This window comes from Ictidomys tridecemlineatus, chromosome 3 (genome assembly GCF_052094955.1).
Source record: "Ictidomys tridecemlineatus isolate mIctTri1 chromosome 3, mIctTri1.hap1, whole genome shotgun sequence".
Lineage (NCBI taxonomy): Eukaryota > Metazoa > Chordata > Mammalia > Rodentia > Sciuridae > Ictidomys > Ictidomys tridecemlineatus.
The window spans coordinates 47579981-47605997 of record NC_135479.1 but is presented as its reverse complement, the minus strand read 5'-3'; the positions used below and the strand labels follow the sequence as shown (position 1 = coordinate 47605997).

Below are 26017 nucleotides of genomic sequence, written 5' to 3'. Positions count from 1 at the left end.
ACATTTACAAAGGTTCTTTATCTTTGTCTATATAATTGAATTATTCAAGGAGCTTTAAAAATGCCATAGTCCCCCTCAGAGAGATTTTGATCACATTTGATGGGGGATGGCAAAAAATTGGTACTTTAAAAATAAATATTAACTATCCACAATAAGAAAAATTAAAAATTTACTTTAGTGTTAATTAAATCTTACATGAAAAATAAAAATGTTTGATGTTATTACTCAAAGTATAGTCTGTAGATCAGTAGAGTTAGCACCACCAAATGTGAAATTTTATCTTTTAAAATGTTGAATTTTAAGCAAGTCCCACACAAAAACTATTAAATCCAAACCAAAATTTAACAACCATGTGCTTCATATGTTAGATTGCCATTTTGGAAGCACTATCTTTTGTGAGTCTAATATACAGTCTAGACTCAGAACTACAGATGTAGAGGTGAGAAAGATGAGAGGTGGCATTATGGGAGCAATAAAATGCTTATGCCCAATCAGTGGCACCACCTGAGAGTGGTTCTGTACTTTGTGATTCCAATTAAGACCCCTGAAGCCAAAGATACATCCCACTCATTTCCCAGGGAAGCAACATTCTCAGGAATTAGGTGTATAAAATTTCATTGATCACTTTCCTATCTGAAATACCTGTATATTATGGCAGATGTAAAAACCATTAATGTGACTATGTTAGACATCATCAGCAGGGTGAAAATTCCAGCAATTGGATTCAGTATTTCTGTTTAGGGAAGGAACTTCCCATGTACCTTAATGTCCCCCTTCATTTTCCTTATCTCTGAGGTACTCAGATATGGATATCTGGAGAGGAACTGGAGTGAGGTCTCAAATGTAGAAAATATCCTCATTACTTTAATTCTCCCAAAATTACTAAACCTCTCTATTGGATTAACATTTTTCACACTGATATCAATGAGTCATGTGAATAACAACACAAGAAGCAAAATGTCAGTGTGGTGAGGATAAAGACTAATGTGATTGAGTTATCTAATATTCTACATGGATCTGAAGCCATGTATTCTGTAATAAATGGTCAAAATCTAATGTACACAGTTCAAGCTAGTGAGTTCCTCTGGGAGAATGTAGGTAGGAGTAGTGATTCTAACCTCAAAGGGAATTTGTTGCCTTTGAACTTTTCCTGATTTTATTATTTATTATAAGCTTACAATCACAATAGTATTTTAATGGATTATTTTTAGTTATACATATATTAGGATTCATTTTTGATATAATTACAAAAGCTTGGAATATTTTGCCCTAATTCAGTCCCTAGTGCTTTCGTTTTTCTTCCCCACTCTGACCCCTGTTCCCTTCCTGTAAAGGAAACAAAAGAAGATGTACAACGTGCAAGGCTGAATGGCAGAATGCTCCTTGTCCAAGCTGCCAGCTTTATTTATATCAATAGGTTACATTAGGTCACTGGCATCAGTAGTACCTTATTGTTCATTATGTCATTAGGCAGGTTACAGAGTTAGCAGCATTATGCAGCTTATTCCTCAGTTACATACTATAGTTGCAATGTTAGGAGCTTTGTGGAGCTCTCAAGAAAGTCCATTGTTTAAAGTTACTGTTATGTGGACAGGTTCAGGTGCAGCAGAGCTTGGTGAAACATTGTGGTTGTTTAAAAGAGAGTTTCTTTATTTCTAGGAGCTATGTGCCTGAGATCAAGAGGGAGGCTGATAAGACTCTAATATAGAGCCTTCTCATGCAGAGCATTGCTACAGCAGCCAGGCATTTCTTAGCAGCCAGGCATTCAGTGCCTTTGCACAGAAACTTCCTTAGCCATCAAGCATGCCACAGTCATGAAGCTGTCATCAGAGACCCCAATCCCAAACACAGAACTCTTACACCTTCCTTCTACTCTAATGATTTCTCTGCTATTAACCTATAGTTGTTTGTTTTTCTTTTACATTTTTTTAGTCATAGATAGACACAATATTTTTATTTATTTATTTTTATGTGGTGCTGAGGATTGAACCCAGTGCCTCACACTTGGGAGGCAAGCACTCTACCACTGAGCCACAACCCCAGCCCTAGTTGCTTGATTTTTAAATTAGTGCTTTGTGGATATATATAATGGTTAGATACACTGTGGTATATTCACATATGTACATAGGAAAGTTAGGTCAGATTCATTACAAAGCTTCTGTGAATTTTGCTGAATGTATATCTCAGCCTTAAGGACAGCCAACAAATATACATGAAACACTGGCCATATTCTGGTATCATGCCTTATATTGGCTCTGTTGCTGTCATGAATGTAGACATAGTCTTTCCTGCATGGAGTTTATGCTCTGGTGGGAAGTCAGCTAAAAATAAGAGATTGATGAGTGGGATAAGAGTGGGATGAAATTTGAGGCAGAGAGAGCATGGAAGCAGGGAGATGAAACAATAGGCTGTTCTAAAGTCCAGACAAGGTATGTCCTCAGCTCGGTCCAGATGTGGCAGTTGGGATAAAAGGTAGATGAATTAGAGAATTAAGTGGTATGCCAACAGCCTGGTCCAGCTTGTGGCACTTGGGACAGAGTAGATGAATTAGAGAATGAAGTGGCAGAATCTATAGGGCTTGCTAGGTGAGCTGTTGATGGAGAAGGAAATGAACAGATACAATACAGCTTTTGGGTGTCTGACTTGAGCCTGGATTTTTTTATTGAGGTATGAGAGACTGGAGGAGTGGAAAGGGAGAGGGTAGAGTGCATCATGAGTTTCATTTGGGATCTGTTGAGTGGCAGATGGTTGTGGTATACTCATGGGAAGCTATCAGTAAGCTGTTGGTGACAGGGAACTGAAGGCGATAGAGCTGTTCATCATCTGTTTAGATGGCAATTAATGCCGTGAGATTAGTACGTACAGGGCTATATCTACGGAATTATAGGAGAAGAGTGTTTAGGAAGAGCTCAGAAACAGTGATATGTAAGACACTGTCAGAGAAGAAAGCAATCATAATTATTGACAATAAATGTCCATGGAAGTATCAGAAGAACCAAAGTGATCACACAGAATCTAGTAGATGAGATAATTTCAGAAGGGAGAAAAGAATCAGCATTGTTACGTTCAATGATAAGTGAGGAATCTAAGTCTGAGAGATGGCTTGGATTGAATGGTGTGTCATAATCTCATTGTAGATGTGGTTTTGAATACTGAGTGCATGATCAATGAGATCAAATATGCAAAGAGACTGCACATCATAGAAATAGGTTTGGCTTATTATCTATATTTTAAAAGAACTCTATTATTTTCTCTTAAAGATACTGGAGATAGAGCATGATAGGAAGAAACCAATCTATCATCTCAGAATTCCTCCTCCTGGGCCTGCCCATCCAGCCAGAACACCAAAACCTATTCTATGCCTTATTTCTGGCCATGTATCTTACTACTGTCCTCGGGAACCTCATCATTATTGTCCTCATTTACCTGAACTCCCATCTCCACACTCCCATGTATTTGTTTCTCAGCAACTTGTCCTTCTCTGACCTCTGCTTTTCCTCTGTTACAATGCCCAAATTGCTACAGAACATGCAGAGTCAAGTTCCATCCATCTCCTATGCAGGCTGCCTGACCCAAATGTACTTCTTTCTGCTTTTTGGAGACCTGGAAAGCTTCCTTCTAGTGGCCATGGCCTATGACCGCTATGTGGCCATCTGCTTTCCCCTACACTACACCACCATCATGAGCCCCAAGCTCTGTCTCTCCCTGGTGGTACTGTCCTGGGTGCTGACCGTGTTCCATGCCATGCTCCATACCCTGCTTATGGCCAGATTGTGTTTCTGTACAGAGAACGTGATCCCCCATTTTTTCTGTGATATGTCTGCCCTTCTGAAGCTGTCCTGCTCCGACACTCATGTCAATGAGTTGGTGATATTCATCACAGCAGGCCTCATTCTTCTCATTCCATTTGTCCTCATTCTTCTTTCCTATGGGCGCATCGTGTCCTCCATTCTCAAGGTTCCTTCTGCTCGAGGTATCCATAAGGCCTTCTCCACCTGTGGCTCCCACTTGTCTGTGGTGTCGCTGTTCTATGGGACAGTCATTGGACTCTACTTATGTCCATCAACTAATAATTCTACTGTGAAAGATACTGTCATGGCTCTGATGTACACGGTGGTGACTCCCATGCTGAACCCCTTCATCTACAGCTTGAGGAACAGAGACATGAAGGTAGCGATGGGAAGAATCTTTAAGAAAATTCCCTTTAGCCTATGATGGTAATGCTTGGGAACATTGCATCATTTTCTGTTGCAAATGATGATTTTGATATATTGATATTTGAATGCTATTCCAGACCTTTAAGAGAAGTTACTATTTAAATATAATATAGCATAATTAACCAGTAAATAAGACAACTATATTTGGTGTGTATTTTATATAAAAGGTTCTTAGAATCTTCTAGTAGGACTTTTCTATTTGTTAAATCTAGCTGAGGGTGAGGAGGCATAAGGTAAAAAACCTTTTAATTGAAATTTCTCTCTGTAACTGTTAAGCCACTAATTAACTTGTGTTGTTTTTTATAAGCACTGTCTTGAAAAGCCATAACAGTTATAAGCCATATTTGCTTCAAATGATATTCTCTCCTTTCATGCTAATACTAAATCTCAATATGTATACTATTCCATATTTTAAATTTGACTTTCATTACTGAATAAAAATTTTTTTTTCTTTCTTAGAAGTGTTCACATCCTTGTTTCTCTTAATCTTTTTTAAAAAGCTTCCTTATTTTCATGCCTTCATTGTATTTTTTTCAACCTGATCTTAACCTCAAGTGAACTTTCAGTTTGCTCTTTTATAATAGTTTTGTTTGAATTTATCTGAGAACTCTGTAATGTCTGGGACCCTGAACATCATTCCTTTAAGCATGGAAGGAATATTTGAAGGATGCTTAAGAAATTCAGAGTTTGCTTATCAACCTCACTCTTTAATGATCTCTTTTTCCTCCTTGGTATTTTAAAAATCTATCATTAAACTTTACATCTGTCATGTTATTTTACTATTGTGAAGATTTAAGCATGGAAGGAAACTATTACTGTTAAAGACTGAAAAATGTGGAATTTGAACTTGCCAAGGTTCCAGTGTGACAATGAATTATCATCCAGTTTTAATTTGTTATTTAAAACTGATTACTGATTTATTTTAATATTCTCATTGTGTTGCTAAAGCTACACTAATTGCTATAATGGATAGGCTCTCAAAATTCAGTCAGCACTGAAGTGTGGGAGGCACATGTTTCTTGCTATCCAGCTGATGAAGGCACTGTCATCTTCAACATATGGTTTCCAAAGGCACCTCAAGTTTTGCCATTCATTTGGAAAAAGATAATGGGTAGAGGATTACATAGAAGAATTTTATAAGCCAGGCCTAGAAGTTGCATATATCATTCTGATCTACATTTTTCTCTCCAGAATTCAGCCATATTCCTCAACTGAGATGCAGTTTTGGGAGGTAGTGAGAGAATTTTTTTTTCACCTGAATTCTATTCAGAGAGTCAAGATTTTTTATGGTCCATTTTTTCCATTGAAAAATAATAATTATACAGAATAGGAGGATTCTTTGTGGAACATTTGTATAAGCACATAACAAAATTTGATCAGTTTTATTCCCCAGTATAGCCTCTTCCCTTCTTCTTTTCCCTCTCTCTGATCTTTTCCCTCTAGCCTAGTAATGTCCCTTGTATTTTCATGATGTCCTTTCTTTTTTTATGTAAAAAAAATGAGATCAAATACTACAAAGAGACTTTTTAATTTATATATGACAGCAGAATGCATTACTATTCCTATTACATATACAGAGCACAGTTTTTCATATCTCTGGTTATATACACAGTATATTCACACAAATTTGTGTCTTCATACATGTACTTTGGATAGTAATGATCATCACATTTCACCATCATTAATTATTCCATGCCCCCTCCCTTCCCCTCCAACCCCTCTGCCCTATCTAGGGTTCATCTATTCCTCCCATGCTCCTGCTCCCTATCCCACTATGAATCAGCTTCCTTATATCAAAGAAAACATTTGTCATTTAGTTTTTTGGGATTGGCTAACTTCACTTAGCATTCATTATCTTCTCTAACTTTATCCATTTACCTGCAAATGCCATGATTTTATTCTCTTTTATTGCTGAGTAATATTCCATTGTTTATATAGGCCACATTTTTTTATATCCATTCATATATTGAAGGGCATCATGATGTCCTTTCTTACTCCTTATTTTTATACCTTTATTTATTTATTTATTTTTTGTGTGGTGCTGAGGATCGAATCCAGTGCTTTGTATGTGCTAGGCGAGCACTCTACCACTGAGCCACAACCCTAGCCCCATATTACCTCTTATTTTCTGTCTTCTGCATATGAGAGAAAACATATGATCCTTGACTTTTTGAGTCTGACTTAATTCACTCAACATGATGCTCGCATTTTCCTATCAAAGTAGGAACCATGAATTTTTGCCTTATGTTTAGATGTCTTGCTACATTAACTCAGGGAAGTTATATGAAATAACTAATAAAGTCCAGAAAGGGAGACTAAAGGGAGTCACTAAACTATGTACATTTGGCTAAAAATACCATATGATTTATTGTCAAAATGTATATGTTTCTAAAATTTTTATTGTATAATTATAGAATTGCAACTTTAAGACAAATCACCAAAATGTCATTTGTACCTCTCCCAGATTACCCTAATGGTATAATTTTACACACTAGAATACATTATCAAAACAAACAAATTGATGTTTGGTGCAAGGTAATTAACTGGACCACAGAATATACTTGGATTTCACCAGTTTTTTTCATGCATCATTTTACAATGTGCCCTTCTCTGGAGTTTATGGTATTTATCTCATGTATGGATTCATATAACTCTCCCCACAATCAGAAGCTTGGGTTGAATAGTGTACAACTAGATATGAGGGTGAATTCATTGTTGATATTACATGTCAGAATGAAGAGCTTGTGGATAAGTGGGCACAAAATAAAAAGGCATTTTTATTTTTGGTATAGATTTATTAGAATTCTTGAAATATAAGTTTTAAAATTGTTTATGTTTAACTTAAATGTTTAACTGATACCTTAAAGCATAAAAATTGTACATAATAGCCTGGGGTGGTGATACATGCCTGTCATCTCAGCTACTTGGGAGCCTGAGGCAGAAGGATCACAAGTTTGAAGCCAGGCTCATAATTTAAGCAAGATCCTGCGTCAAAATTAAAAAGAAAGGGCTGGGGAGTGGCTCAGTGGAAAAGTGCCCTTGGGTTCAAACCCCAGTACCAAAAAAAATATTTGTGGTGTATCATGTAATGTTTGGATACATATATTTATTGTGTAATATTTAAATAATGTCAAGGGGCTGGGGTTGTGACTCAGTGCAGGGATGGGTTCGAGTCTCAGCACTGCATATAAATGAATAAAACAAGTCTATCGACAACTAAAAAAATTTTTTAAAAAAGTCAAACTGAATCCTCAAATATTCATCATTTCTTTATGGTAAAAATATTCAGAATTCTTTTTCTGTTTTTTTTTAATTTACAGTACATTATAGTTATCTATAGTCACCAGAGCATCTTACTCCTAACTATAATTTAGTACCTATAGATCAATCTCTCCTCATCTGGCCCTACTTACTCCTGTCCCTTGCCTCTATTGATAAATGATTTTATATAATTATGGGTTACAATGTGAAGCTTATAAATACAGTCATACTGCACATGATGACATTTAAGTCAATGATGGAGTAAACATACAAGGGTGGTTCCGTAAGTCTATATTATTGAATGACATCATAGTTGTGTTAGTATAAGTATATTCAATGATGTTTATCATTGTTAGCACAATGATAAAGTTGCTAACAACACACTACAGAGAACATGACCCAGCAAAGCTGTCTTTAAGAATTCAGAATTTATGGGAAAATATGAACTTTACTAAGTAAACAAATACTAGACCTGCCCTATAGAAAATACTAAGGAAAATTCATTAAATGGAAACAAAAGTCTACCAGTTGGTAGCATAAAACTTACAGGAGTTTAAAACCCAATGGTATAAGTAATACTGAGCAATATTCAGAATACTCTGAGACTGTGAAAGCAGTTAAGTAATTTTATACCTAGTACAAGGGGCAAATAACAAATTACTAATTGCAGCAATCATTGAAATAAACTGTCAAAAGATATATATTACAAAATGATATAAATTCAGACATTAAAAACTCAAAATGTAAGAGTTTCAGTGTAAAGTTGTTATTTTCAATACAAATTAAGTTGCTGTCCATTTGGAATCAACTATTACAAATGTAAGATCTTCTCTGTACCCCCAGTGGGAACAGTAAGGGAAAGATCTCTATGAGACACACAAGAGAAAAATAAAAAACATTCAAAACATACCACTCCAGAAAACCATCAAATCACTAAGGAAGGCAACAAGAGTGGAAGAAGCATAATATCTACAAAACACTAAGCAAATACCAAAACAATAATAGTAGTGAGTCCATATCCATCAATAATAACCTTGAATAAAGAAAATAGATTAAATTATTCAATAAAAAGACATTGAGTGAATGTACAAGACAAAAAACACACAAACAAAAAACCAAGACCCACCTCTATGCTTTCTATAAGAAACACTTCACTTTTGAAGACACACTGAGATTGAAAGTGAAAAGATAGAAAAAGATATTCTATACAAATATTTATGCAAAAGAGGAGAGAGAGCAATATGTTTATCTGACAAAATAAACATTAAATAGAAACTATCAATAGAAATAAAGGACATTATATACTAATGTAATGATCAAGTTGTCAAAATGTTATAACAATTTTAAGTATATATGGAATAACAATGGGACACCTAACAATGTGAAGCAAATATGAAAGATCCTCTCATTTTAGGCCCTTTCATAGGGGATCTCAACACAGCACTTTCAGTATTGGACAGTATCCAGACAGAAAATAAGGAAAACTGAACTTCAACAACATTTTAGTCAAAATGGAGCTATTGGACATATAGAGAACATTTCATCCAACAGCAACAGAAGGGATGTTCTTCTCAAATGCACATGGAACATTCTCCATATCATATGTTAGGATAAAACACATCTTAGCAAACTTAAGAAGACTGAAACCATACAAAAGGCCTTTTCTGAATACAATGCTCTGAAACTAGAACTCAATAATAAGCAATTTCAGAAAATTCACAATTACATGACAATTAAGCAGCATGATTCTGTGCAACTAGTGGGTAAGTGAAGAAATTAAAAGGGGGAATTTAAAAATATCTTGAGGCAATGAAAACAATACCTTGAGGCAATGAGAAAATTATGGAATGTAGCAAGAACAGTTGTAAGATAACAATTCATTGGAATAAACACCTATATCCAAGAAGAAGGAAAATAAACTACTTTATACTTCAGGAAAATAGGAAAAGAATAACAAATCTTAGTTTGTTAGCAAAGCAAGGGTATAATAAATATCAGATGGAAATAAATGAAATAGAGGCTAGGAAAACAATACAGTGAAACAATATCTATGTCAAGGGTTTATTTTTGAAAAAATAAAATTAACAGACAATTAGCTGTCTAGACTGATGGAAGGAAAATGAAGTGAATCAAATAAAATTAGCAATGAAAAAATAAACCTTATAACTGCCTCCTCAGAAGTACAAAGGATCATGAGATGGTTATGAACAATTATATGCCCCAAATTGGATACCCCAGAGGAAGTGGTAAATTGCTAGACGCAAAGAACCTACTAAGATCAAATCACAAAGAAGCAAAAAATTTGAAAAGACAAATAATGAAGAGAAGAGATGGAGTTGGTTAAAAAAAAATCCCATCAAAGGAAGGCCTAGGACCTGAGGGTTCCACTGTTGAATTCTACAAAACATATTAAGACCTAATATAAATTCTCCACAACTCTTCAAAAAATTGGAAGAGGGAGAAATATTTTCAATTTTTACAAGACCAGAGTTACCATGAAATTATAGTCTGACAGGAACTTCCTGACAAAAGAAAACTACAGGCTAATATGCTTGATGAACACAGATGCAAAATAATCAGGTGAGTTCCACAGCACATTAAAAAAATTATTCATCATGACCAAGTGGGATTTATTTCTGAGATGGAAGGATGGCTCAGCATTTGCAAATCATAAAAGGGATACACTTCATTAACAAAACAAAGGACAAAAAATCATGTGATCGTCTCATTAGATGCAGGGAAAACATGAGAAAATTCAACATCTTTTCATGATAAAAATCACAACTAGTTAGGTATAGGAGGAATGTATCTCAACAGAACAGTGGTACAAATATGGGAAACCCTCAGTGAGCTTCATATTGAACAAGGAAAAGTTCAAGAGTGTTTCTTCTAAGATTTAGAATAAGACAAAGATGTCCATTTTCACCACTCTTGCTCAAGATAGCACTGGACCATGCAAATGACAGGAGAAAGAAAAATGAGGCATCCAAATTGGGAAGGAAGAAGTAAAATGATCTCCATTTGCATATGATATGATCTTTTGTATTGGCATATGCTAATTTATAGAAAAATGGGTTTCAGTTTAGAATATTTGTACATGCATATAGCACTTGATTATTTTCTGTTGCTCTCCCTTCACTCACTCCTCTGATCCCCTTCCTCTTTTCTAATAGTCTCTCTTTTCTTTTCATGCCATCATTTTTATTTTTCCTAGATTTCACATATGAGAGAAAGCATGTGATACTTAACCTTTTTTAGTCTGGCTTATTTTGCTTAATATGAAACTCTCCAGTTCTATCTGTTTTCTTGAAAATGACATGATTTCATTTTTCTTTGTGGTTGAAAGAAAAATGAAATCATGTCATTTGTGTATGTGTACTACATTTTATTTACCACTTCGTCTATTGACAGGCACCTAGACTAATTCCACAACTTGGAAATTGTGAATTGTGTTACAATACACATTGCTATGTGTGTATCCCTCAAGCACTGACTTTAACTTTTTTTGGTAAATTCTAAGGAATGGGATAGCTGAATCACATAGTATTTTGATTTTTAGGTTTTTGAGGAATCTCCAAACTGATTTTCATAGGGTCCATACTAGTTTACATTCCCACCAACAGAGTATAAAAATTCCTTTTCCTCTCAATTTCTTACCAGCATTTACTGTTATTTTTGTTCTTGATGAGTGTCATTCTGTCTGAGTGAGATGGAACTCAGTATAGTTTTGATTTGCATTTCTTAGATGCTAAAGATGTATAAATGCTGGCCAGTTTACTACTACTACTACTACTACTACTACTACTAATGCTGGCCAGTTTACTACTACTATTACTACTACTACTACTACTACTACTACTACTACTACTACCACCACCACCACCACCACCACCCCTCCTCCTCCTCCTTCTCTTCTTTTTTCTTCTCTTCCTTCCTTCCTTCCTTCCTTCCTTCTTTCCTTCTTTCCTTCCTTTTTTGAGAAGTATCTTTAGTTCATTTTCTCCCTTATTGATTAAGGTTTTTGTTAAATGTTGTATACTTGATATATTCTGCATATTTATCCTCTGTCAAAAGAGAGGATAACCTCTGGCAAAGATGTTTTCTCATCCTGTAGTTTATCTGTTCACACTGTTGTTTCCTTTGCTTGTAGATGCTTTTTAATTTCATGCCATCCTATTTAATATACATCAATAAAATAATGAATTTTAAACGATAAAGCTCTGTATAGTAAATAAAATAAACTTGATTCCTACCTAGACAGACTTTTACAGAAATTGTTTTTCATTTAGAGTAACTATGTAACACAGTCAACTGGCAACTTAACCAATAGATTATAACAAATAGTCTTTGTTCTAAAAGTGTATTTGCATAATCTTATTATTTAGAAATTGGAATAAACAACTGTAATAAGATGACTTTAATTAATCAGGGTGAGTATTGAGAAGAGATATAGCTGGGTCATATGCTGGTTCCATACATAGTGTTTTAATGAATCTCTATACAGATTTCCATAGCGGTAGTTCCAACAAGTGGGACTCTCTACATCTTCTCTAGCATTCATTATGTATTTGTGTTCTTGATGACTGAAATTTTGACTGAGGTGAGATGAAATCTCAGTGTCGTTTTCATTTGTATTTCCCTAATTGCTAATGATTTTGAACGTTTTTTCATGTATTTGCTGGCCATTTTGTATTTCTTGAGAAGTATCTGTTTAGTTCATTAAACCATTTATTAATTGGTAATTTGATTTTTGGGTGTAAAATGTCTTGAGTTTTTTTTATATTGTAGATACTAATCCTCTGTCAGAAGAGGAGCTGGGAAAGATTTTATCCCGTTCTATGGGTTCTATCTTCACATTTCTAATTGTTTCCTTTGCTGTGTGATTTAATTTGATGCTGTTTCATTTATTAACTCTTGGGATTATTTCCTGAGCTTTAAGGGGTTCTATAGAGAAAGTCATTGCTTATGCCTAAAAGCCTGAGTGTTGACCCTGTATTTCCTTCTAGGAGATACATAGTTTGAGGTATAATTTCTATGTCTATGATCGATTTTGAGTTGATTTTTTGCACAGGGCGAGAGATAAGGGTCTGTTTTTTTTTTTCTGCCACATACAGATAACCAGTTTTCCTAGCAGTTTTCCTTTCTTTAAAAGGCTGTCTTTTCTCCAATGTGTATTTTTGGCACCTTTGTCAAGGATCAGATGACTATATCTGTGTGGGTTTGTCTCTGTGCCTTCTATTCTGCACCATTGGTCTATGTGTCTGTTTTTATGCCTGTACTATGCAGTTTTTGTTACTATAGTTCTGTATTCTAATTTGAAGTCAAGTATGTGATGACTTCAGCATTGATTTTTTTTTGTCTTAAAATGACTTTGTATATTCTGGGTCTTTTATTCTTCCAAATGAATTTTAGGACTATTTTTTTATAGTTCTGTGAAGAATGTCATTGGTATTTTGTTGGGAATTGCACTGAATTTGTATATTGCTATTGGTAGTATGGCCATTTATCAATGTTAATTATCCATATCCATGAAAATGGGAGGTCTTTCTATCATTTGAGGTCTTCTTCAATTTCTTTCTTCAGTGTTTTTATAGTTTTTATTGTAGAGGTATTTTACCTCCTTTGTTGTTATTTATTCCTAGGTATCTTATTTTTTATAGGCTATTGTGAATGGAATTGGAAAAACATTCTGTTGATGATGAACCCAGAGATATTGTTTTGTTGTGTAGTGTTGGCCTTAATTCCAAATGGACTTCCTAGTGTATTTTCCCTGTGCTTTCCTTGGCTGAGATTAGTGGGATTTATGCTGTGCATACAGTGTTGGAGCCCAGGAGGTCTGATTTCTCTGTAGGTTTTGCAAGACTGGGGTCCTTCTTGTTGTTCAGTCATGTATGTTGTAGAGAGTGAAGTATTTGGGGTGCACTTTCTCCAGTTTTTGAGGTTACTCCTCCAATTTTGTCAGTGATGTGCATTCTGAAAGGGTGTAGGAGTGACCTGTGATGAGGTTTTTCATAGGTGCTACGTCCTTAACTGTTAATTCTTTCTACCATTGCTAATGGCATGAATGTCCAGAAGTGGGACTTCAGGCCCCTCTAGCTTTGTCCACTTGGAGCTGGGTCATCAGTTGATGGTTATCTCCTCTACTATTTAAGTTGAATATCCACCAGGATTCAATTAGGGTTAGGTTGTGGTTGGAGTAAGGCATAGTTTCCTCTCAACTGAACTCAGAGAGAAAGCAAACAGCCACACAATGTGTTTGAAGTCTTAGGATTTATCTTAGTAGCACTCAGGATAAAACAAGCAACAGTAACAACAACATAAAAACAAATAACATAAAGGCCAGTGAACAGCAACAGTAAGTACAATGACAATAACAATAGAAATGAAAGGGGCAAAAATAATCTAGAACACAATGAACAATTCAAAATGAATAAGAATAAAATTAATAATAAAATAGGAATGAAAAATGAAAGACTTAAAAAACAAAAGAAATGAGAAAAGATAGAGATTAAATTGTATTAATCCAATTAAATTACTAAAAAATAAAATTAATTAAAAGTAAGAAAAGAATGAGAGGACAAAAAGAAAAAGAAATTTAAGAAAAAAAGAGAAAAAGGAAAACAAGGGGAAACTTGCTTGTAGCCAGGGTACTGAGAGTGGAAAACTTCTTTCAGGAATCCCTAGTATTGTAATCTGCCAGATATGGGGTGAGTAGTGGTCATAGCTAAGGGAAATTGTAATTTATCTCTGCTCTCACCAAACAGGTCAGTGCTATATGCAGGGAGAACCCTGCCCAGAGTCTTCCCTCAGAGCTGGTTAAGTTAATATTGTCTGTGGCAGGCCTGAATACACTCCAGAGGCATTTTGTATGCATACCAATCATGTGGTGTAAATGAGAGCTGTCTGTAAGCCTTTTTTCCTGATTGTTCTTCCAAGATTTTGTAGACTGGCCAAGTGGGTACACAAACTCACTCTGTACTCACTGCTGAGAGCTTAGGGAGATAGCAAATGTTTGAACCACAGCATATTCCCAAATGCCTTGGTGTGCTAAAGCAAATAGACCACCATGTCACTGTGTTCTACCAGAGAGGGGCTCACAGTTACCAGGATAATGAAGGGCAATAATTGCATTAAGAAAATCCATGAGTCCAAAATAGACCACAAGGAGTCTTACCAGGCAGGCAAGGATCTGGAAAATGGAATCCAGAATGTCCAACCTTTCCCAGGCCTAGGTAACTATAATACCTTAAGGGAACTATTATTAAAAACTTGGGGAATCTTATTGAAGCAGATAAGCTTCATGAAAATTGGGCTTGACATATCAGAACCCCCTCCAGCCATAGTTAATTACAATCTCTAAAGGGAACTACTGTTTCCAGACTACATAATCGCACTTTCTGTGACCAGGTTGCCATGACCTTCCTTCATCACTGAAACTTTTTCATAGTTACCCAACCAATCCTTGTTATCAGGACATCCAGAACCATACAAAGTATACTGAGGGCTATTCACAGAGTGTAGTAAACCAATAAAAAGGATATGTGATATCAACCCAGGGACAAGGGGACTCAAAACTCTTAAAAACCCAACTTTGTTAGGGCCTGTTGACCTCCCAGAGGTGGCCCTAGTTAGACTGTCATGGTCATTTTTACCTCCATCTTTCCTAATGAACTCTGGCTTGTTACTCTGTGTGACTCACTTGAAGTTCTTCCTGCAATATTGCAAGAACTAGTGGCTAGAACCCGCATGGCTGTTTGGGCTCCTTGGGTTAATCTTCTTCTCTGTAACAATAGGAGCCATCTGAGTATGATTCTGGTTATAGCACTCTGAGAGATGGTCAGATATATAAGAGATTGTTCTGTAAAGCTAGTTTGTTATGCAGGAGGAGTCACATTCAGTTCAAACCCTAGTACTGGATTTAAAGCTTATAAAAACCATGGGTTTTTTCCTAGGGCTAGGATTGCCTATCTACTATTATCATCAGTGTTGGCTGCCCTCTCCAGCTTATCTGATGCTTAGCCTGGGATTCTTCTCCCCTGCTGTGGAGATGTGTTTGAAGTTTCAGATTGCTTTGTATTATATCTGAGTTTCCTTTCTGTTTCTCTGTTTAGTGTTCCCATCACCTGTTTGTTGGTATCCAGAGCTCTTCTCTTTCTTGCTTCAAAATACAGTTTCTCTTTAGTTGCCCTGACTCTTCTTACTTGCAGAGTCACACAGAAAATACTTCTATTCCTCCATCTTACCTCAGAAATCCCCTTGTGAGGGCTGATTATGTATCTCATTGGGAGAGGGTTTGCCTTGCATGCACCAGACCCTGGGTTCAATCCCTAGCACCAGAAAAAATAATAAAAAGTCTATGATGTTTAAATGTGAGTGGCATCTTATAGACATGCTTTCTCTTTCAGTTCTGAGCAATTGGTGTCCTCTCTCTTTAATTTTCAGCCTGGCTGTAGGATTTTCAGTTTTATTTATCTTTTCAGAGATCTGGCTTTTGGTTTCATTGTTCATCTCTACTGATTTTCCTCTTTTTAATCATACATTTTTTTCTTGATTAATTCCTTCTTGTTTCTAGGTTCTCAAGATAGAAATGTGTATGATTGATTTCAGATTGTTCTTTAAAAATATATATCTAAGTAGAGAATAGGACAGACAGCAGAATACATCAGACACTAGAAAGGCAATATGTCAATCAATGGAAGGGTAACTGATGTGATACAGCAATTTGTATACGGGGTAAAGTTGGGAGTTCATAACCCACTTGAATCAAACTGTGAAAGATGATGTATTAAGAACTGTGTAATGTTTTGAACGACCAACAATAAAAAAAAAAGAAATATACACTACATCCTGGAAGAAAAAAATATATATATATCTATTCAATTTTATAAATCTCTTTCTAAGCACTTTTTTTTGCTGCATTCCTCAAGTTTTCATAAGTTGTGTTTTCATTTTCATTCAGGTCAAAATATATTTAGGGATTATTGTATTGTTGTAAAATTGACCTTTTTGCTACTATATAGTGGGAAAGGCCAAGAAAAAGAACTCAAATGTATACTTATTGAAAAGAAAGAAATAAACTATTTCTATTAAAAAATAACATGTTTGAATATGAAGAATCTCTAGGAATCTAAAGTGGTGTGCTAAAACTAATAAGTGAGTTCAATAAGGTCATAAGATATGAGGTTAGCCTATTAAAATGTTGTATTTTGTATGTGAATATATAATATTAGTAAATTAAAGTTATATCAAATAGCAATGGACAGAAATAGGGAAAAAATCTAAAACACCCATTAAAATAAGACTAAGTTCTTTAACATTTAAGTACAAATCTTACACTATCCATGTCTCCTCCTTTATCTACAGGTGATACATTCCAAGACTCCCAGTGGTTAGTGAAATTATAGATAGTACTGAATTGTATATCTTGTACTATACATATATGAAGTTTAATTTATAAATTAGGCATAGGAAGAATTCCCAAAATAACTAAGAATAAAATAGAACAGTTGTAATAATATACTTGAAGAAAAGTTATGTGAATGTGATCTGTCCCTCTCTAAAAATATGTTAACTGTTAGTGTACTCATTGTTCTGTTTGTGATGTGATGATGCAATGCCTCTCCATTGAGATGAAGTGAGGTGAGTGATGAAGGCATGTAGAATTAGGTTACTACATGAGGTTTACTTGAAAACAAGCCCTGGGAAACTGTCACTTCAAACTGATATCTGAGATGGCTACTGAGTGACATAAATGTTTAGCAGTTACAGTGTGGATGTACCAGACAGAGGATGATTCATATCCCTGGCAGGATACAGTGGGACAACAAAGATTTCATCATGTTACTCAGAATGGCATGTGTAAATATAAAACTTAAGAATTGTTAATTTTTAGAATATTCCATGTATTTTTTTTAACCATGGTTGTATACAGGTGACTAAAACCATGGAGAATGGAAACACAAAGGGGGAATTTCTGTATGTGCAAGATCTATATCTTGAAAAATATGAAACACTGATTTAAGACATTAAGACTTTAGAAATGGATATACTATTTTTCTGAACTAAAGACTCGGTATTTGTTAGATGTTGATACCTCAAAAATTCATCTTGAGATTCAACAAAATGCCAATCATGAATCCAATAGGAATTTTTGTGTTTAAATTGAATATAACATTTATGTGTAAGGCAAACAAACTAAGAATCAAAATCAATTTTGTAAGAGAGGAACCAAGAGGGAGAACTCACACTGATTGGCTTCCAGTCTATTAAGTGACAATAATCAGGTAAGTATGATATTAGAAAAAAATAAAATATACATCAGTATGGAGAATACAGATACCACAGAGAATGCACAAATAGATCTACTCTTATATTCTTCACTGATATTTGAGAAATGCTAAAGCAATTCAATGGAATATAGCCTTTCCTACCAATGGTGCTGAAAAAGTAAGATTTTCATATGCAAAAACAAAATTTAAAAAGTGAACCTCATACTGCCCTTCTTACTCTATAAAATAACTCAAAATGGGTCACAGACCTTGGCTGGTGTTGTGGCTCAGTGGCAGAGCACTTGCCTAGCACATGTGAGGCACTGGGTTCCATCCTCAACACCACATAAAAATAAATAAATAAAATAAAGGTATTGTGTCCATCTACAACCAAATTAAAAAAAAATGGATCATAGATCTTAAGGTTCATGTGAATATTGAGGTGATTTGCTATGACATCTTTCTCTGGAATCAGAGAAATCCCAGAGCAAAAAAAATAGAAGTGGGTGGAGAAGGATTGAAGTGAGGTGTTGTCAAGTTGCATTTACTAAAGCTGGTTGATTATAGTACAGAGTTGGATCCTGCAGCTGTGACTTAAAGATGAGACTGATGAACCTAAAATGGTGTACCACAGTATGTAGTTCTCAAAGTTTGGTTCTTTTACCAGAATATGTAGCAGTTGTTTCACTGAATTGGAAATTGAGCCCATTATGCAGCCATTTTTTTTGTTCTTATGGAAAACAATGTACCAAAAACAGAGATGTCATTCTATCTGGGACGACTGAACTCACAGCATGAGAAATCCTGTTAGCTCTACACACCTGGAACAAGAAGGACTGTGTCTGAAATCTTGGGAATTTCTTGGGTTTCACATACTATTTTCATGTCCAAAAATAAATGTTAATATAATCTATAACAACCCCCAAAAGAAAACATAAATGAGGATGAAAAGGATAATTTTGAGGAGGACAATTCATATTATGAACCTAGGTAAACAAACAACCAAACAAAAAACCTCATGCAGCTGATGATTTATACAAGGGAAACCTAGAACAAGTAGTGAAGAGGGAATAATGTCAGCTATAGCCTTGTGATCAATTTCAGGGACATAGAACATAGTATTAGGAGGTCATTTGACACATAGGGAGAGTGGCTGGGAAGATGGTGGGTACTATTAATGTTTTTTAGAGGTAAGGAGGCATAACTGACTGAATAGGGTGGGAATCTGGGTCTATCTTTATCTATCTTGACCTAAAGAATAGTTGAATATGATCTGGTGGAGTTCATTTTTTCTCTTATACCTGCCTTTTCCATATATTGAAACACATGGAAAATGGGGTCATAGAAGTCTGATCCTTGTTAGCATTGTAATCCCATTACCTAGGGCTGTTTGAAGTGAATCATGTTGTATTTTGAGACTGCCATTGGGGAATCTTTCCCTAGCAGTTGTCTTTCTTAGTGGTATTAGGATCCAGTCCTTAGTAACTAGAGTTCATCTATTTCTCCCATGCTCCCCCTCCCTTCCCCACTATAAATCAGCCTCCTTATATCAGAGAAAACATTCAGCATTTTTTTTTGATTAGCTAACTTCACTTAGCATTATCTTCTCCAACGCCATCCATTTACCTGCAAATTCCATGATTTTATTCTCTTTTATTGCTGAGTAAAATTCCATTGTATATATATGCCACAAATTTTTATCCATTCATCCACTGAAGGGCATCTAGATTGGTTCCATAGTTTAGCTATTGTGAATTGTGCTGTTATAAACATTGATGTGGCTATGTCCCTGTAGTATGCTGATTTTAAGTCCTTTGGGTATAGACTGAGGAGAGGGATAGCTGGGTCAAATGGTGGTTCCATTCCTGGTTTTCCAAGGAATCTCCATACTGCTTTCTATATTGGCTGCACCAATTTGCAGTCCCACTGGCAATATATGAGTGTGCCTTTTCCCCCATATCCTCACCAACATTTATTGTTGTTTGTCTTCATAATAGCTGCCATTCTGACTGGAGTGAGATGATTCTTAGAGTAGTTTTGATCCAAAGTACATGTATGAAGACAGGAATTGGTGTCAACATACTTTATATACAACTGGAGACATGAAAAATTGTGCTGTATGAGGGTAATAAGAATTGTAATGCTGCCATTTTTTAAAAATCAATAAAAAAGGATTCAAATCCACTGATGGCTTCTTGTGTTAAACTCTAAATCTTCTAAGATATTTAAAATCATCTGCAGTCTGGATTTTGACATTTTTTGTGGCTTCTGCAAAAACTGTTCTTCACCTCCCAAAATATAGGCTCCAGTTAAACAAAACACTCCATTCCTTAGATGGGAAAAGTTTAAGCTTGTATCCCTGACCTTCCCTCCATCCTACCTTTTCCCTAGAGTATAGACAGGTGTGATTGGTGACTGTAATCAGTCATCACTACAGGACTCTGAAAGAACTTGTCCTGGGGAGGTACAGGGTAATTATTTTGACTTTAATGAGCTCCTCCAGGATGTGGACTCCTCTGGGACACAGAGTCCCTTAGGCCCAGGGATGAGTAGAATGAGGGATATGAATAGGGACAGTGCATACATGGGTGATGACTACAGAGGCTGTGACTTCATATGCCCATAATGAATAAAGGGGAGCAAGATCTTGGTCTGGGCTCTAGAGTTACCTTCAGACACTGGGTAATTTGTCAGGGTTATGAAGAAGATTGAGTGTCCTTCCACCCTGAGGGTCTTGATTTCCCAGGATGTATGATGTTCTGCAGGATATATTTTCAGGTATGCTATTTTTCTCCTTTTCCATATCATTTCACAAGACTTTTCTCTTAGTAACATTAGAATTAAAGTTTGTCGCTTGCAATTATTTTATTATAATATTCATTAATATTACTTATCATGCAACATATTCTCACAAGATTGTATCATTTCAGCATACTGACATATCTGTGAGATAGGAATTAAATACACAGGTTTTTAGCCCTTGACTATATAATCAAATTATTCAAGGAGCTCTGAAATACTTAGAGCTGTCCCCCTCCAAGAGATTCTGATCATATTTATTGAAGAGTGGCACAGATCTGTATTTTAAAAATTTACATTGTACTACTCAAAGTATGGTCCACTGGCCAGGAGAGTTAGCATCACCAGATGTAAAATTTTATCTTTTAAAATATAGGATTTTAGGGCTGGGGATGTGGCTCAAGTGGTAACACACTCCCCTGGCATGTGTGGGGCGCTGGGTTCATTTCCTCAGCACCACTTTTTGTGTCCACCGAAAACTGAAAAATAAATATTAAAAATTCATTCTTTCTCTCTCTCTCTCTCTCTCTCTCTCTCTCTCTCTCTCTCTCTCTCTCTCTCTCCCCCTCTCTCTTAAAAAAATATAATATTTTAGGCCCACACCTACTGAATAAAAGTGTTGTCCCTTATGAGCCTTATGTACATTTCAGTATGCCAACTATGCATATACAAACTGAAGAAGATGAGAGGCAGCATTGCCAGAACACTGAAATGCTAGTGTCTAATCAGTGGCATCATCTGCAAGTGGTATCTCTGTGCTTTGTGATTCGTAATAAGATCCTTGAAGCCACAGATGCATCCCATTCATTTCCTAGGCAAGCAACATTCTGAGAAATTAAGTGTATAAAATTTCATTGTTCCCTTTCCTACCTGCAATTCCAATGTATTATGTTCAAATGTAATAAACTATTAAATGTGGCTAGATAAAACAGATAAACAGGGTGAAAATTTTAGCAACTATACTCAGTTACACCTGTTTAGGGAAGGAACATCCCATGTGTCTTAATGTCCTTTAATTTTTCTTAGCTCTTACGCACTCTGCATATAGATATCTGGAGACGAACTGGAGATCTTAAAGGTAGAACTTTTTTTTCCTGTTTTTGCCCCCAAATTACTAAAGATTAATATTTTCACATAAATATCAATGAGTCAGAAGTATATAAACACAAGAGATAAAGTATCAGTGTGGTCATGCATAAAGGGTGGTCTGGTTGTCTGTTTAAGAAAAAGAGTAGTGTGGTTGAGTCTAACTTTTTCCATATATCTAAAGTTATAGCCAGGATTTCTATAGCCAGTGTCAAAATCTATTGTACATGGTTCAAGCCTGGGAGGATGTAGAAGGAGTAATGATTCTAACTTCAAAGAGAGTTTATTGCCTTTGAATTTTGCTGGAGGTATGTCTCAGTCTGAAGAATAGCCAGTAGATATTCAGGAAACACTGCTCATATCCAGGCATTGTGCCTGGTGCTGGCTCTGCTATAGACTTGAAGGTATTTCCTGCATGGAGTTCATAATCCAGCAGGGCAGTCAGCTATAAATAAGGGATCAAGGACACTGAATGCTATGAGATGAGTACAGAATGCAGTGGGAACATAGAAATAGGAACATAGAAATAGCTAAGCAAGTCACAAGTAATTGATCCAAAAAATAAGTGGGGGCAAGCCAAATGAAGTGGGAAGAGGTGAGAGAAGGTAAGACAAGAAGAACAGTAAGTGTTTCAGGCTGATATCAAGAAGTCGTGACCTACATGTCCAGTGTTGCTGGAGAAATGATGTAAAAGTGATTGTGGGGTCAGTCAAGACTGTGGAAGTAGGTAAGGGTGACAATGTGAAACATCTTTGCTGCCCCCAACCCAAGCGGGCAGCTGAACTTAAGATCGCTTGTGTGAATTTCCAGGGACACCAAATAAAACACAGGCACACACTTTACCTTAAAACAAACTTCAGGACAGCTTCTCTGCTCTTGACCTCAGGCTCCCCAAATGGGAGAGCAAGAGAAAGTCATGAGAGGCTAGTGAGAGAGAGCAAGCACATTTGGAAGTGGGCTTTTATTGAGGGGACCCTTGTTCTTAGAAAGTTACATCCAATAAAGACCAGAAGGGGCTGGATTACAAGGGACAGGTGAGTCTACATCTAAAGACACACCCTCAACTTCCTGAACTGGGACAGCACTCAGATAACTATGAAATGTAGTGATGGTCAAAGCTTCTCGCTTCAGAGGCATGAGTCATTCAGAGTGGCTCCCCACACATCTTTTTCTTCTTGACCTTATGAATTATTACCTTGATCTTATGAATGATGAGAATCCACAAAACTTTCAGAAGATTGATGATTGGATTTTATTTTTTTTCTTTTTCTTTTTTTTATTGGTTGTTCAAAACATTACAAAGCTCTTGACATATCATATTTTATACATTAGATTCAAGTGGGTTATGAACTCCCATTTTTACCCCAAATACAGATTGCAGAATCACATCGGTTACACATCCACATTTTTACATAATGCCCTATTAGTAACTGTTGTATTCTGCTACCTTTCCTATCATCAGGATGCCAGAGTGGGATGAGTTTGAAGGAGAGAGAGCATGGAAGCAGGGAGATGAAACAATAGGTTTTTCTGAAGTCCAGACCAGGTATGTCATCAGTGGTCCAGATTATGGCACTTGGGATGAAGAGTAGATGAATTAGAGAATGAAGTGGCAGAATCTTTAGGGCTTGTTAGGTGAGCTATTGATGGAAAGGGAAATTAACAGACACAATACAACTCTTGGGTGTCTGACTTGAGCCTGGATTTATTGAGGTATAAGAGACTGGAGGAGTGGAAAGGGAGAGGGTAGAGTGCATCGTGAGTTTCATTTGGGATCTGTTGAGCTGCAGATGGTTGTGGTACACCTATGGGGGGAAATAATCAGTAAGCTGTTGGTGACAGGGAACTGAAGGCGATAGAGCTGTTCATCATCTGTTTAGATGGCAATCAATGCCATGAGATTAGGTGAGTATGTAAAGGGCTATATCTACAGAAATAGAAGAGTATTTAGGGAGGAGCTCAGAAACAATGATATGCAAGACACTGTCAGAAAAGAAAGAAGTCATAATTGTTGATAATAAATGTCCATGGAATATCAGAAGAACCAATATTATCACACAGAATCTAGTAGATGACATTATATCAGAAGGGAGAAAAGAATCAGCATTGTTACGTTCAATGATAAGTGAGTCTGAGAGATGGCTTGGATTGAATGGTGTGTCATAATCTCATTGTAGATGTGGTTTTGAATACTGAGTGCATGATCAATGAGATCAAATATGCAAAGAGACTGCACATCATAGAAATAGGTTTGGCTTATTATCTATATTTTAAAAGAACCCTATTATTTTCTCTTAAAGATACTGGAGATAGAGCATGATAGGAAGAAACCAATCTATCATCTCAGAATTCCTCCTCCTGGGCCTGCCCATCCAGCCAGAACACCAAAACCTATTCTATGCCTTATTCCTGGCCATGTATCTTATCACTGTCCTGGGGAACTTCCTCATCATCGTCCTCATTCGCCTGGACTCCCATCTGCATACACCCATGTATATTTTTCTCAGCAACTTGTCCTTCTCTGATCTCTGCTTTTCCTCTGTCACAATGCCCAAATTGCTACGGAACATGCAGAGTCAAATTCTATCCATCTCCTATGCAGGCTGCCTGACCCAAATGTACTTCTTTCTGTTTTTTGCAGACCTGGAAAGCTTCCTTCTAGTGGCCATGGCCTATGACCGCTATGTGGCCATCTGCTTTCCCCTCCACTATACTACCATCATGAGCCCCAAGCTCTGTCTCTTCCTGGTGCTGCTGTCCTGGGTGCTGACCATGTTCCATGCCATGCTCCATACCCTGCTTATGGCCAGATTGTGTTTCTGTGCAGAGAATGTGATTCCCCATTTTTTCTGTGATATGTCTGCCCTTCTGAAGCTGTCCTGCTCTGACACTCATGTCAATGAGTTGGTGATATTCATCACAGCAGGCCTCATTCTTCTCATTCCATTTGTCCTCATTCTTCTTTCCTATGGGCGCATCGTGTCCTCCATTCTCAAGGTTCCTTCTGCTCGAGGTATCCATAAGGCCTTCTCCACCTGTGGCTCCCATTTGTCTGTGGTGTCGCTGTTCTATGGGACAGTCATTGGACTCTACTTATGTCCATCAGCTAATAATTCTACTGTGAAAGATACTGTCATGGCTCTGATGTACACGGTGGTGACTCCCATGCTGAACCCCTTCATCTACAGCTTGAGGAACAGAGACATGAAGGGAGCAATTGGAAGAATCTTTAAGAGGAAAATTATCCTAGCATGGTAATGCTTGGTATTATTACATAATTTAATGCACTAGGTATATGGATATTGGAATGTTATTCCAGACCTTTTTCTAATTGTAGAGGTTTCTATTAATATAAAATATTATGTGGTTTTCAACAAATGACACAGCTGAAGTAGAGGTGTATAATTTATGTATTGTGTATTTTGGGGAACTTGATAGGAAATGTTTTTCCATTTTTAAATTACTGTTGACTCTTAGGAATCACAGTGTAAAATTTTTTATTGAAACTTCTGTCTGAAGCTGTTAAAACACAAATTCATCATGTTCTCTTTTTTAGTATCTATTATTTGTTTTGAAACCTGATATGTACTGAAAATGAACCTTTTTTTACATTGTTATAGCAGTTTTGTCTGTTTTTATCTGAGAATTAAGTCATATTTGGTTCCCAAAAGTTGTTCCCTCAAGCATGGCACAGGAAACAACTTTGCTTAAGGATCACTTTTCCATTGTTCATACTTCAACTTTTTCCATAAATTCTATATCCACAATCTTATTTTACTCCTGTGATGATTCCATAAAGGGAAGGAAACCTTGTTACTCTGTTAAAATTTTAAAAATGTGGAATTTAAATTTGTCCATATTTCATTGTGTTTGATATCTCAGATGATTATATTATGGGGTTTCTTCTCATTTCTCTCCACCTCAGGTATAGGGGGCTCAGTCATTCATTTTTCAATCTTGGCTGCATGTATGCCATTGTCAACATTTCCAAATTTGGTCCATTAATTTTCTTGTTGTCCCATTTAAATGATGCCATCCAAACCCATTATTTTAATCTATTCTCTATTTTCTACCACCACAAAATGTATAAACAATAAAAAGTAAGAATAGCTAAATGTAAACATTTATGCATCAATTGCCAGTATCAGGAAAGTTAAAACAACTTGCAGATGGTAGAACACATTTGTACATAGGCTGGTAGGAATATGGTATGTATGATATATAAAGAACTTGCACAACTCAACAACAAAAAGACAACTGAATGAAAAATGTGCAAAGTGGGGCTGGGGTTGTGGCTCAGTGGTAGAGTGCTTGCCTCACATGTGTGAGGCACTGAGTTCAGTTCTCAGCACCCCATATAAGTAAATTAATAAAATAAAAGTCCAT

At 36.2% G+C, this 26017-nt stretch overlaps 2 protein-coding genes across 2 annotated transcripts; both read left to right on the top strand.

Annotated features, from left to right (window-relative positions):
• Window positions 1–2900: 2900 nt before the first annotated feature.
• LOC101973286 (olfactory receptor 1468) lies at window positions 2901–4600 on the top strand. Its single transcript, XM_005337289.2, has one exon. It carries the CDS (start codon window positions 3277–3279, stop codon window positions 4213–4215), a length of 939 nt encoding a protein of 312 aa, XP_005337346.2. The 5' UTR covers window positions 2901–3276; the 3' UTR covers window positions 4216–4600.
• Window positions 4601–23926: 19326 nt separating this feature from the next.
• Window positions 23927–24897, top strand: LOC101975638 (olfactory receptor-like protein DTMT). The gene has a single exon (XM_005337385.2). It carries the CDS (start codon window positions 23948–23950, stop codon window positions 24887–24889), a length of 942 nt encoding a protein of 313 aa, XP_005337442.1. The 5' UTR covers window positions 23927–23947; the 3' UTR covers window positions 24890–24897.
• The last annotated feature ends 1120 nt before the right edge of the window (window positions 24898–26017 follow it).